The sequence below is a fragment of the Oryctolagus cuniculus genome, chromosome 8 (assembly GCF_051225735.1).
Source record: "Oryctolagus cuniculus isolate XC-2025 breed Fujian yellow rabbit chromosome 8, ASM5122573v1, whole genome shotgun sequence".
Lineage (NCBI taxonomy): Eukaryota > Metazoa > Chordata > Mammalia > Lagomorpha > Leporidae > Oryctolagus > Oryctolagus cuniculus.
In genome coordinates, this window is record NC_142874.1 from 11118660 (window position 1) to 11133400 (window position 14741).

Here is a 14741-nt window from a genome sequence, read left to right on the forward strand (position 1 = left end):
GGTCTATAAACCTTTCACTAAGAGCATATAGACTGAAGCAGTGCTTTCTAAATGCCCTCAAAGAGACAAAGCCTTCTAAGATTTTTTTTTCACTTTTTCAAAAAAGATTTATTTATTTGAAAGGCAGATTTACAAGGAGAGAAGGAGAGAGAGAGAAACAGGTCTTCCATCTGTTGGGTCACTCCCCAAATGGCCACAATGGCCAGAGCTGGGCTGATTCAAAGCCAGGAACCAGGAGCTTCCTCCAGGTCTCCCATGTGGGTCTGGGGCCCATGCAGTTGGGTCGTATTCCACTGCTTTCCTAGGCCAACAGCAGGAGTTGAGTCAGAGGTGGAGCAGCCAGGACTTGAACCAGCACCCATAAGGGATGCTGGCACCACAGACAGAGGCTTAATCTACTATGCCACAGTGCTGGCTGCTCTTTTCCACTTTAATATTTATTTAAAAGGCACAATGAGAGAGGGAGCGAGAGAGACAAGAAGAGAAAGATCTTTGCTTCACTGGTTCATTCCTCAAATGCACACAACAGTCAGGGCTGGGAGAAGCCCAAGCCAGGAGCCCAGACCCCATCCAGGTCTCTCACATGGGTGGCAGGTGCCCAAGCACTTGGGTCATCACCAGCTGCCTCTCAGTAGGATGAGGCATAGAAAGCTGAGTAGCTGAGACTTGATCTGGTTCTGTAATATAGGGCATCCCATGTGGCATCCTAACCCACTGCATTACAATGCCCACCTTCTTCCAAGAATCTTAAGAATATCCCAGGTGGCCCCTTCTGTTAAGCAAAATGGATTACAGGAAGGTTAAGGACATAGGAAGCTAAAGTAAAGAAGAGCTTATCTCAGAAAGACTTGGAGGTTTGGCTTTTATCAATGACACACAGGGAATCCATAAAGTGTTTAAAGAAATTGATCAACCCGGATTGAAAGGGATTGAAAAGAAAAGACACCTTTGGACTTGCCATCATTGTGAAGCAAACCTGAGCAGACTTCTTGTTTGAAGTATAGGTCATAGCTACGGCAAAGCAGTAAGTCAGAGGAAGGAAACAAGAGACAGAAGACAGAACCAAGAACCTCAAAACAAGCAAGAAAAACTCTTTTTTGGGATGTAGATTCTAGTTGAAGAATTCAGAACAAGCGTCAAGCTAGATTTCAGAACTGCTATGACTTGGTGACAGCTGTGTGCTGCTTTCCCTCCATTTTGAATAGGATGTGTCTGGAGATCATCCAACACACTAGTGTACAGAGAACAGACACCGTGTCTCTTTACTTATGGGTCTTCAGATTGAAAGTAGCTGTGCCAGCACTGTACCAGGATGCCTCACCTGCAGCTAGAGAGCCTGGATGACAAGGTCCTGGACTTGTGGTTGGGAACAAAATAATGTGAGACTTCAGAAGTTTGGGGTTAGGGAATAGTTGTATTTTGCACTCTAGAATGCAAAGGGAAGAATGTAAATAATTGTGGACTCTGGGCAAAACTATGGAGGTTTTAAAACAGGAGCCTCAAATCATCTGATACAACTTGTATCAAAAGAGGGGATATACATCACTCTCTGCATCTGCGTAAGTAAATTAGCCACTGCTTTGACCACTTAAAGCTACCCCTTAGGTGAGGCTGGGTTTGAGAAAAGTGAAGAAGTTTCGTATTTCTTTGCTGCAAACTCCCACTTGGAACCTTAAATCTCAAGTAAGAATTCTGACTACCCCAAAGGGCCACTTTGTGAAGATGTGAAGACACATGGAGACATCGCACCAGGGTGTTCTGGTTGGCAGTCTTACTCCTCTCATCCTTACATCTCAGTCGTCCAACATCTGAGTGCATGGACTTTCAGATCACTGCAATCTCCAGCATTCGAGTCACCCCCAGAGTCACAGACTTGGAATCACAACCACATACAGGCAAGCACCCCACTGGATATTATTCAAATTTCTGATCCAGACTATTCATGAGCATTATATAGTAGTAGTTTTAACTCATTAAACTTGGGGGCAATTCATTACATAGAAATAGCAATGAGGATGAGCATATAAAAAAGCACATAAAACAGTGCCTACTTAACACAGAGCAAACATTCAATAGTTATTAACTATAACAATAATGATGACAATCATAAATATTTGAGATATACTTGAAACTACTCATGATGGGAATGATGGAATTAGAAAAGAACCTTCCTTTTACTTTTTTTTATTATTATTTATTTATTTATTTATTTGACAGGCAGAGTGGACAGTGAGAGAGAGAGAGAGAGACAGAGAGAAAGGTCTTCCTTTGCCGTTGGTTCACCCTCCAATGGCCGCCACGGCCGGTGCGCTGCAGCCGGCGCACCGTGCTGATCCGATGGCAGGAGCCAGATGCTTCTCCTGGTCTCCCATGGGGTGCAGGGCCCAAGCACTTCGGCCATCCTCCCCTGCTCTCCCTGGCCACAGCAGAGAGCTGGCCTGGAAGAGGGGCAACCGGGACAGAATCCGGCGCCCCGACCAGGACTAGAACCCGGTGTGCCGGCGCCGCAAGGCGGAGGATTAGCCTAGTGAGCTGCGGCGCCAGCCTCCTTTTACTTTCATAGCACATTTATTTAAGTAGTCAGCCAGGAAAATTATCTGTTAATGTGGTTTTCAAGAATGTATTATTGCCAAATTCAAGAAGAGAACAAAACCTGATTAGTAGCTTGATACATAGCCATCAACATTCAAGGCAAGAAAGCCCAGGCTTTCCATAGCTTTCCATAGTTGGGGGAAATGGTCACTGTTTAGTTGGCATGAAACAAAGAGAGTTACTGTTACTAGACATCATCTACAATGTGAACCAGCCCTTACAAATACATCCCAACTATCTCATATTCTATTATCCCAATTCAAATTCAGTGCATTGGCTTTTTCTTAGGCATTTCTTCTCTGACAGTCATTTTATTGATTTTACAAACATTGTTATACCCAAAGAGTATCAAAAGAAAAAAATCTTTGACAAAGCAATTTGGGTAGAATTAAAGTAGGCCTGTATCTCAGATAAATGCTGTAGGTTCAACAACAAAGCCATCATTGTGCAGTTAAGACTTTTTAAAATACTGTTCAGTACAATAAGAAAAGCTCCATTGTAATTTATAAAAGTGGGGAAAATGATAATTTCTCCAGTTACTCAAAGTCACAAAATAATCCTATGCAAATAAAGTTACAGTGATTTTTCATTCAATAAAATTGGTTATTTTGGCTTTTCATAGCATGGCCTACCCTTCCTAAAACTGAAAAAATTGGTAAAGTAAAAGGAAATCAAGAGCATGATTGATACAAAGATGAAGAACAGTAAAAGGAATGATCAAAGTAATCAATAGTTACAGTACTAAAATCTTCAAAATGAAAACTCTTATGTAAGTAAGAACCCTTGGCAAATATGCACATGGAACAGAAGCCAAAGACAACATATATTTCTCTACACATTTTTCACTAGAAATTCCTTGGTTCAACAACTAAGACATGGATGTCAAGTTATCAAAAAAAAAAAAAAAAGCAGCAAGGGTTAGATTTCATTTATTCAGGCAAACAAAAATCTGTAAGTCATGAAACTTTAAATGTTTCCTCATCACAAGAAAGATATGGGTTAGTTAACGAGTCATACTCATTTAGAATAATAAACATATTGATGAAAAATATGCTCAAAAAGGAATTGATTAATGAATAATTTTTATTTTTTAAGTGTCGCTCCCCCTCTTCACGGAGGAACGACACAGGACCCTGCGCTGTTCTTTTGTCTGCTCGGCCCTTCCCAGGTTTGCTGCTGGTTCTTCCCGGGTTGGCTACCGACCCTTCCACCTCCGTGGAAGGGCGGTTCCCCCTGCCACTTTCCCCACTTCCGCGGGGGAGCGGCACACCGCCGGCCGGCTCTCTCGGGGGCTGCTCAGGTGTTCCTTCAGATAGATGTTCCTGGTGCATGTTGTCTCTCTCCTCCTTTATAGTCCTCTTCCACCAATCCCAACTCTGCTGCCCACACGCCGAGTACGCTGCTCTCCTCCAATCAGGAGCAGGTCCTACAGCTTGTCAAGTTGGTGAGAGACAGCCGTGTAGAAGCTCCTCTCCCAGCGCCATATTGTGGGAGAGCAGATGTATAGAATAAGTCTTAATTCCAATAACAGTCTAGTCCGAGTTGCTCCCCACACTTAAGCCCTTAATGATTTCCATAGTGTACAACCGTATCTTCTTAGCACCTTAGAAAGAGTAACTCCGGTAGTCCTGATAGTTGCCACTACTTTGCATATGAGGACACAGAGGCACTCAGATATTAAGGCACCTAGCTGGGGTTCCAAGGTCGGAAGTGGCCCATGCCAGTATGAACCCGATCCGTCTCTTTTCAGATACATGCTTTGAACCACCTAACCCCAAAGCTTCCCAGCATAGGCAGTCATGCACAGCATGAGATACCTTCTAACTCTAGAGCATGAAGTTTCTCTTAAGTTCTCCAGGGAATCCAGACAGAATGCCTGAGTCAGATGGCAACACCGACAGTCAAAAGTGAATCCATCACCATGTAAATTGGCTAACTGCAGGCAGAAATTACTTCTAAAACTTGAATGAACTACGGTAGCAGTTACATAGTAAATGGAAAGTAGTTTTAAGTTAAAATAATATATTATAATTTGAATTTAGAAAGCTTTAGAAAATTTAGAGTAACAAAACTCAAATATATTTTAAAAGTTTATAATCATTAATTTTGAATAAAATTTTCAAGTAAAACTGTGTTAAAGACCTAAGTCTATATAACTTCAAAATACAACTTCTAGCCAGTAAGCATTCAAAGGTATACACCACCATATTCAGGTTATTTAGGCATAAACCTGTTTAGGTAGAAATAATTTCTGTCTGCAAAGAATCTGACCATGTGTGAGATTGTATAGTTATCCCTCACTTAACCAATGTTTGTTTCCTCTGCTTCTCACCCAGAAACTTCATTCGCTAGCTATACCTGCAGCATTACCCATCCCATGGGTTCCTGGTGCCAGAATTTTGTTGTTGCTCTAGAAAACTTCCTTTTATTCAGGTTGACATCACAAGTATGAATCCTAAAGAATGCAGCCTGCTCCATTGTATCAGAAACCAGGTACCCCTTGGCAGTGGTTGGACGAAGAGACCCCTGGATGCTTTGGTTTTCCGGATTTGCACACACGTTGATGAGGAGGGTAATTGAAATGAAAGATGAGAAGCAGAAAAGTCAAAATGTCAGATTCCCAGCGCCCATGAGCACTCTGTCCTTTCCTTCAGTCTCCTTGTCCCTCTTTCAGAGCAGTGTCCTACCCTCATGTCATGCCTCTTTCAATTACTGAACGGAGTTGCACAGAGAGTGAAGAGAATAAGGATCGAACAGATGTCATTGCTCATCTTCATATGAGGACTGCTGCAAATGGCTCAGAGTGCCAGTCCTCTGAATGAGCAACACTCCTCCAGTGAGACCTCAAAGTGAGGATTTCTAAACCCAAGTTGGCATTGTTAGGGCTCTCTCCGTACTGCAAAGAATTGAGTTAAATGCTAGATAATCAGCAAGTTCTCAACATCCTGATTAATAAAACAAGCATAGCTACACCTGCTCTCAGACAGTTCCACACCAAGATTTTTGTTCAACATCTTTCAAACCCAATGACCACAAGGAGTTCTGTTAAGTCAGCCATGAATTTATCATACTTTTTTTAAAGATCCACACCAGGGAGGAGTTTTAACAATCTACCTGTTTAATTGAGGCCACAATTTTAAAAACTACTGACCAGGTGTGTCAGCAAGTACTATTTGCTTTCATTTAATAGTCAATAAAATGTGGTTTTCAATCTTACTAATTAATTCAATTACCCACAACATCTGTTTTAAACAAGAAAAATTAAAGTGAATTATGCTAATTTCATTGCTGAAAGCAAATAATAATGTGGAAATTTCCTGGCTTTCATTATATGGACGTATTGTGATTCTATTAGCAGACTCAGTGGAATTCCTTCTAAGCACATGGGACTCAATTTCGACTCAGGAGAGTAGTTGGAAAGTGCTCTTCTAGAGCAATGGAAAGAGAATTAGCCTGTGTGCCTCCTGGCATCCTCCCCTTAGCGTCAGACTCACACCTGCTAACGATGCACTTCCCTTGGTTAACATACAGCATTAACCTGCATGCGCTGTGTACAGGCAGTCTCTACACAGTTGATCCAAATCTAACGTTTGGCATTGCTTTACCCAGATACTAGCAATCCACAGTCTCAGAAGTCAGTTGCCACATAAGTAACAAACTATTGCAACTGCACTTATGCCAAGTATCATTTCGGGCCCTTCATGTGGTAAGCAACAGTAACACCCCACCTTCCTCAACCCCAAAGACTTAAACAATAAAGGACATGTATTGAATTAGTTCATTGGAAAGTGTCACCCTGAAACTACTTTTTCCCGCCTCAGTGTTCTGCCTTTTTTCAAGCCAGCTTCAACATCACAAGCATCTGTGTTCCCCTTGAAGCTATACCTTTCTCTCACAGTATCCAGATCCAGATGAAGGGCCTTGTATTATCCACCTACGAGAAGAGAGCAAGCCCAGTCCAGATGCTTCGCTTCCCCCTACAAACAGCAAAGGCTCAATGTGGCCTTGGATTCTGATGGAGTTACACATCCACTCCTGAACCAGTTGCCATGATAGTGTATCATGGCTTATCAAGTGCTTTAATGTCATCAAGGCCTATCTCAACTCCCGTGTCTGAGAACGGGGAGGGCTGGTGTCTCTGAACACTGTTAGCAGAGGAAGAAAGGGTGACATAGCCAAAATAAGCGATGCCGGTGGAGGGGAGTCCTCCCTGTTCAGGCACATGTGCCTTGGTGTGCCCAGAGTAGAAGATGGCCAAACAACTATCTTTTAAAAGTCAGACACAGCTAAAAATTCATACTTTTGAAATAATATCTAGTTCAAATGTATTTTTTTTCTGAAGGAGGCAAACTTAAGAGATAAATGAGTGATTTGCTCATGGCCAAAGGGCTTTTCGATTTTAGACATCCTTACTGTCAGCCCAGTGTGCTCCCTCCTAAACTACTGTGCCATTCTTGGAAGTCCCTATAGTCTCAGTGTTCTTGTAAAAGGAATTCTGGTTACATTCTATAAATAGGCTCTGTTGTATATCCCACCAGACCTTGTGAGTCAGACATTTTACAACAAGAAATCGAAACTCCACCATTCAGAGGTTAGGGTTTTGGGAGTTACATGAACTCTTTAGGGATTCTAACTTCATGTCTTGTAACAAACAACAAACCCTGCTAAATACGGAAAAGTAGAAAAGGTGGGACACTGGCAGTCGGGAGGCCTGTGTGAGCACAGGTTTGCTGTAGCAGTTAGGACACCATTGAGATGCCTGCTTCCCGTATCCAGGGGCCTGGGTTCTAGTCCTGGCTCCGCTGAGCAGCCAGCCACCTAATGTCCTGCACCCTGGGAGGCAGACAGTGATGGCTGGAGTCACTGGGTCCCCTGCCATCCACATGTGATACCTGGATGGCGTCCTTAGCTCCCAGCTTCAATCTGGCCTATCCCCAGCTGTTTCAGGCTTTTGGAGAGTGAGCCACTAAATAGATCTGTCTGCTCTGTCTCTCTGCCTTTCAAACACAACTCATTTTTAAAGAAGACAGCCTGTTAGCCGGCGCCACAGCTCACTAGGCTAATCCTCTGCCTTGCGGCGCCGGCACACGGGGTTCTAGTCCCAGTTGGGGCACCGGATTCTGTCCCAGTTGCCCCTCTTCCGGGCCAGCTTTCTGCTGTGGCCAGGGAGTGCAGTGGAGGATGGCCCATGTGCTTGGGCCCTGCATCCCATGGGAGACCAGGAGAAGTACCTGCCTGCTGCCATCGGATCAGTGCGGTGCGCCAGCTGCAGCGCGCCGGCCACGGCGGCCATTGGAGGGTGAACCAACGGCAAAGGAAGACCTTTCTCTCTGTCTCTCTCTCTCACTGTCCACTCTGCCTGTCAAAATAAATAAATAAATAAATAAACAAAAAGAAGACAGCCTGTGTGTCTGTCTCTAGTTCACCACTAAGTAGACACAAGACTCTGGCAAGTTTGTTATTTTCTATGGGTTTCAGTGTTGGAATTAGGATAAAGATTTTTTTTTTTTTTTGACAGGCAGAGTTAGACAGAGAAGGAGATAGAGAGAAAGGTCTTCCTTCCATTGGTTCACCCCTCAGTGGCCACTACGGTTGGCCGATCCGAAGCCAGGAGCCAGGTGCTTCCTCCTGGTCTCCCATGCGGGTGCAGGGCCCAAGCACTTGGGTCATCCTCCACTGCACTCCTGGGCCACAGCAGAGAGCTGGCCTGGAAGAGGAGCAACTGGGACAGAATCCTGCGCCCCGACCGGGACTAGAACCTGGGGTGTCAGCGCCACAGGCAGAAGATTAGCCTTGTGAGCCACGGCACCGGCAGGGACATTCTAAGATCCCTTGTTTCTGTAAAGTTTACCTAAGGTTAAGTTTCTTAATCATAAAGAGAAGACACAGGATTTGAAATCAGAGTGGACTGAACACTAATTTCTGTTTTGGCTCCGAGATTCAACATGATTTTTTAAACTTTCTTGTTTTTCCTCTAAAAGATGAGAATTAACAAGTCTATAACTACCAACTGCATTCAGAAATGAAGAATACAAATCAAAAAGCTGTGTTTCTTTTTTAAGCTCACTAAAGTTCATGATGCGACTCCCCCAAGTAACAGATCTGCAGCTACTTTGAGAAAGGAAAAATGGCCCAGGGTCTGTCACAGGCAAAGCAAGCAGAAGGTCCTGAAAGGGGTATCCTGCAGAGAGAAACGAAATGTTCTTATGGGAAAAGAATACAGCAAAATGGAGGTGAAAATAAGATCACAGCATAAGGAAAGCAGTGAAAGAAATGCACACAGAGACTGCGGTTCTTACTGCCTCCATCCCCCAGCTGTGTAAGGTACAATAGCCTCTTGTGGTCACCTCTAGTAAGGAAACACTGGAGCTCAGGGTCTCTTTTCTCTTCCTGTGTAACTCTGTGGTCTTAGCTGCACTTGACTCCCACCGTGATAGGGAATATGGAAGCATGCAATGCAGGTGGTAGAAGCAGCCTCGGTAGGACACCAGGTGTGCACAGGTGTGCACAGGTGAACAGTGACTCTTACAGACATCTGCTTACAAATCCCAGAATAGAATATGTGGAAGTTTATTAAATACTGGAATGTGTACAATCACAATTTCTAGATAAAGAGTAAGAAATTAAGTCACCCTCAGAGAGCTACGAATTTGATTAATAAAATTCACAGCCTCTGTAAGAGACCTATGTCTATCAGGCCCACATTTCGAATGTGAATTCATTATGCATAGTAAGTGGTGCTAGTATATCTAAAAATGAAAGAATGGATTAAGTGGCCTACTAAGAAAAGTGGGCAAAATGAGAGCTAAAGAAGCTAAACTCTGACACCCAATCAAAGGCAAAAATATCTAGAGCAATGGATCTCTTTCAAAAGGCACCCTCTCCCATGATTTTTCCAAAGGTATAAGCAAATTATGTTCCAACCCAACTATTTCATGTTATGCACTGATGCCATGCTGCTAAGGAAAGTCTACACAAGCATACCATTGCGTATATGTCTGTGAGTACACACGCACACACACACACACACACGCAGAATTTCTAGGAATGAATGAAAATATTTGCCCTACTGTATTAAGTTACATTTTCTAAATCTTTAAAGGGTGGAGCACTGTCCCCTTCAAAACAGACTGAGAACAGTGGTAGCCACTCTCAAGCTGATGGCCGTGGTTCTGGCAGTAAAATTGTGCCTGGGATGCAAGTTTGAGGCACTGTCCTTTCACCCCTAAGCAACCTCCAGAAGTGGGGTTTCCGGGAGATAAACCTGCACCCCTCCCCTAACCAGGAACACCAACTGTACCCCAACTGGACATAACATGCTATTCTGTTTTTATGTATTTTTTGTAATTATAGGATTGTTAACCAACTAGAGAAGCAATTATAATATTAGGCTATGCAATAATGTTTATGTGTTATAAACCTTGAAGTTAGAATTATTTCTTAAATATTAACGTGTTACTTATTACTTATACTCTAGGCCTTTTGGATTGTAACAATAGCTAATAGTTTCCTGATTTAGTTTTTGTTCTTTATATGGATATAAAAAATTAAAACAGCCTGATGTCAAGTTAATGGATTAGTTTATTCAAGTGTCTCTAAATTTCTAATAGAACAGTAATCAAACTGTCTTACATTTAAATTAGCAGATTCTTAAATCTGACATTAGATCCTTTGGTCACTGTGCATATGCACTCTTTGATAATTTTAAGATAAGCAAAACAACATTAAGCAAACTTCAGAGGCTGTTTCCTTTTGTTCATCATTCAGGGAATGTCCAAATGTTTTTCATTCTCAGAATTGCTGTTGAAATTATCAAAAGCACTGCACAGAACAGTCTTGTTTTCCAACATGCAGGATGTACGCTTCTTGGTCTCTCCAAAGAGCAGTTACAACTCTCAGCGTGCTTAGTTAATTAAAGCAAGTACTTTACTGACATAAGATTTAATATGTTTCAAAGATACTTATAAATTAAAACTTTTATGCTATAGAAAACTCAGATATTTGATTTCTTGATATTCAGAATTATGTTGTTTAAAAAATAATAATGTAGGCTGGGAGTTTCTTTTTCTCATCAATTAACCTATCTCCCCTTTGGGAATGATCACTGGCTCCCACTGTGACTTTAGAATATTTGGCTCAGGAAAATAGCTGTTCGTATATGAATACTTTAAAACATTTGTGAGGATGCTTAATATACATAGATTAACTCCAGTATCTGCATAAAGATGTGGCTCTTTTTCCTTGATGTAGAATAATTTCCAATATGGAAAATACATTTTTTTTTGCAAAAATCACATAAGCCATTCTCATTTTATCTGAGTCATGCCAAGTAGAAATCAACAGCAGGAGATTTCTGGTGAAGAACTGGGCTTGAAAGTGCTTTCTCTTCCAAATATTGCTCAGAAAAGCATCACTCCAGATACTAAACAAAATTGCCCTCAATGTCTTCATCATGGAGTTTTTTTCAAAATTACCTTAAAATGTATCCACAGATCTAGACTATGAGTAAGTGATGGATAGCTTTTATACATATTGCTGTTGGCATTTCTAAACTTATTTTCAGAACTGATTAGGGACTCCCATATTCCCCACTCCATTCCAATAAACTTCAACACAGCTCTATGATATTCTAATAATCACAGGATCAAAGGAAAGAGACACACTACAGAGAATATTTCCCATTAATATTGAATTGACATATTTCTTTTGCTAAAGCAGAAGGACCTCTTGCACCAAATTAGTCAGCAAAGTTGCCTTCCAGCCACCTCAAAAACTCACTGCTCTCCAATGGCATTGCTAAGCCAATTCAAGTAGGCAGAGCTGTATATATTTTTTGTCATTTGGATATATGCAAGGGGACTTCAAAAGTTTGTGGAAAATAGATATAAAAGATAAGTTTATTTCAGGGCAAAAATAAAATTAGAACTCCATGAAAAGTTTTTTCATAATATTCACTTTTCATGAACTTTCTGAGGCCCATTTTTATATAGTATGCAAAAATTACAAAAATTTTTGCACCAAAATCAATTTATCTTTTAATTCCATTTTTTCAGCAAACTGAAATACCTAAGATAAGGTGAGCATTCTCTTCCTCTGAGGTCCTGATTGACAGGCCACTCCAATATCCTTTAGTTTTGTTTTGTTTGCAGCTCCCTCTGCCTAGTACCCAACCTTGAGAAAAAAAAAAATTCACAGACAGACCTGGGGAGGAGGAATGTTCACCTCCTCCCAAGAGGACCTGGCAGTGGTAAGGTTAAAGAGACAAGAGGATCACCGTCCCCAGCACTCTATTTCCAGCTCCTTATTAAAGATACAACAGCTCTTATGATATTTTCACCCAACACCCTTCATTCTGCATAATCCTTTTTTCCAAATCTTTGACAAAGTTTCCAGCATCTTTCAAACAGCTCAACTAACTTTCACCACAAAATGAAGTCCAAGTGCAATAAGTTGAATATCAAAGCCCACGTTGCATTTCAAATAATGTTTAACACAACGCAAGTGAACATGCATGTAACAAAAGTCATACACACGCATGCACTGCCAATGAATGGGGATCAGTGGGTCCTGTGAGGCACTGATTCACATTTTGGATTCAGTGCCATAGCTTTCACGTCCCAGACCTGTCGTTTTGTTAGGAGAGCTGTTTTCAGACACTGAGCAACCTTAGCACACATCAGCAGTCCTCTGTCCCTAAGTGGACAGCGGCATTGTCCAGTCAATCCAGAACAGCAGGCTTAGCTCCTGTGAGCCATAAGAATGAAAAGGGACTCAGTGGGTTGTTTAGAAAAAGAGGCAGACGTTTGTATCTCTCAAGTGGCAAATGTCCTGATGGATCTGGTTCCATTCAGGAAAGAGGGGTGAAGGTTCATGGGTCCCTGCAGGTACCAATGATTCTGTCAGTCTCCTGTTACACTGACAGCCAGAGACAGCAGCTCTCAAGCCTCAGCCAAGTCCTGTGGCACAGAGAGCAGCATAGGCTAGAGTGGCTTGGCTCCCTTATTTTATTAAATTAAACCTCCTCTTACCTCGACTTCCTTGTTCTTCTCCTTGTTTCTGCCCATTGAACTTCTCCCATTGCTGGCAGTCTCCCGAGCCGGGATTACGGAAATCTGGTGCAGGGGCATATTGGCAGGTGTGCAGGTTGCCAGTCCCTGATTGGATGCCTGCTCTCTTCACTCGCCCTGAGTAGCCCACCTGCACATTTGTTCATATCCTTGCTTTGCCAAGCTCAGGTCTAAACAAAGAGGGGGGAAAAATAGTGTTTGAGACACGTGTGCAGCAGAAGCCAGGATCTTCTGGCCAAAATGTCAAGCAAACCGAAAGGGAAGTGTAAACGAAACGCCAGAGCCAATAATCCAGGGAGTACTGCATTCTCAAAAGGACGATTTACCGCAAATCATAACTGCACTGTTTTGTCACTGGACCACCCCCTCTCCCCTAAGAGCATTGTGGGAGACAATTCAATTTCTATGGTACCTAATAACTGTCATGGAAACCAAGGAAACCCAGGTCTCACAGGCCCTTATTAGCAACTGCTTCCTTTAATGGCACTGACTCCCACATTTGCAGCGGCTGCCACTTCTTTTGTTTCTCTGCCCGGATTCCCCAGGAGTCCCCTAAGCACCCAGAGACACTGCATCCTGCTGACTAGGTAAATAAGCAGAAGGCTGAAAAGCTTAGTGTCCTATTTGGAGCCAAATCTCTTCCTTGAAAAGCCCGGCTAGCTGACTGTGTCCTTCATACAACTACAGTAATCTGCTTAGGTCAAGGGATCTGCCTTGAAGAGCAGCGAATGAGGTGTTAGAAGACAGACAGACAGTGGCACTGGGAGCCCTCACAAGTGTGTCTGTGCGACAGGTGCAATCTTAGCTGTACCTCCTTTACTAAGACATCAGCAACAGGAGTGAGAGGCATCAGTCATTCTAAGGCAGGGAGCCGTGCACTGCTCATTTCAGCTTTATTGCAACTTCTGTGCTGCCTGACTTATATGGGCTAGAGTCAGTGGCAGCTTGTTTTGGCTTTTCCGGGCAGGAAATAGATTATGTTAAGAATGTCAACGTCCTCTCAATGGTTAAACAATTGGGGAAAATAAATGGTTAGTCAGAATTTGCCTTCATAAAAATTTGTTTTTAAAGTCCCTTTTAGAACAGTTCAATTTCTCAGTGAAAAGAATTCTTAAAATACAGTAGCTTTGTAAACACCACTCCCCCCTGTGCTCACTGCTTTGTTAGGGTATTGAAATTTTGCTTTTAAAGGACAGAATTTTCTTTTTTCTATTTTGATGCACGCATTTTATATTTTCTGGACATTGTGAATAGATTAGATCTCCCACTGTCTTTTGTGTTTGTTCACCCCAAATGAAGCAATATTCAGAAAATCTCCTGTTGTTTTTATACATCCTCAGGCACTGTTTATAAATTAGAATTTCTCCCTAATCACAGAGGAGATCTTCGAAGTATTTTCTGATAGAAATTCATCTTTATTTTTGTATTCTACAACAATAACACCATTCCTAATATGATGTTACAGTTTGCTTAAACTCAGGGTGGAGAAAATATGAAAAAAATAGGTCCTCTCATTGGCAATAAAGCAACAAACAATCCATGTAAAGATTGCTAGAAACTCTTTAAATACTTGCATTGAAATATATGTGTCAATGTATTTAAGTTTTGTCCAATTGTACGTTCTGTTTTACCTAAATTAGCCACCATGGGATGGTTCTCTCGCCTACTGTTAACCAGGTTCACCTGAAGGATTCTATAATTTATGGATATCTAAGACACACCTTACCATAGATTCAGGTTCAGCACAGGCATGGTGGGCACTTGAATGGGTAGATTTAAAAAAAAATTTTCTCCATGATTCTGATAGAAACCAATCTTAAAAACCACCACAGTGTATTACTAATATAATCTGAACACAATAAGTAATTAAAGTTTGTATAGAGGCAAATTTCTTGCTTTAGAAAAGTAAAGACAGAAAACTTAGGATCACTAAACCCAGCATTCATCATTACTTTTAGCTTACTAAATATCTTCGTGAACTAGACACTTGAATGATGGGACTTAAAAAGCAACCTCTTCCAAAAAGTCCAAAGGTAAATTGATAATGTGCAAAAATTTCTGTAGCTTATGGATCACCTTGTG

General features: G+C 41.8%; 1 protein-coding gene across 9 annotated transcripts in view; it reads right to left on the reverse strand.

Moving 5' to 3' along the window:
* The window catches only part of MARCHF1 (membrane associated ring-CH-type finger 1), a 973853-nt gene that overhangs the window by 530103 nt on the left and 429009 nt on the right, over nucleotides 1–14741 (reverse strand). For 5 of the 9 annotated variants that reach the window (XM_070047277.2, XM_051831697.3, XM_070047279.2 and 2 more), the window contains exon 3: nucleotides 12621–12829. The exons of the other annotated variants lie outside the window; for them this stretch is intronic. In XM_070047277.2, the coding sequence (XP_069903378.1) occupies nucleotides 12621–12719 (99 nt within the window). In that variant the 5' untranslated portion in view covers nucleotides 12720–12829. The remainder of the gene's footprint in view (nucleotides 1–12620; nucleotides 12830–14741) is intronic. 9 annotated transcript variants of the gene reach the window in all.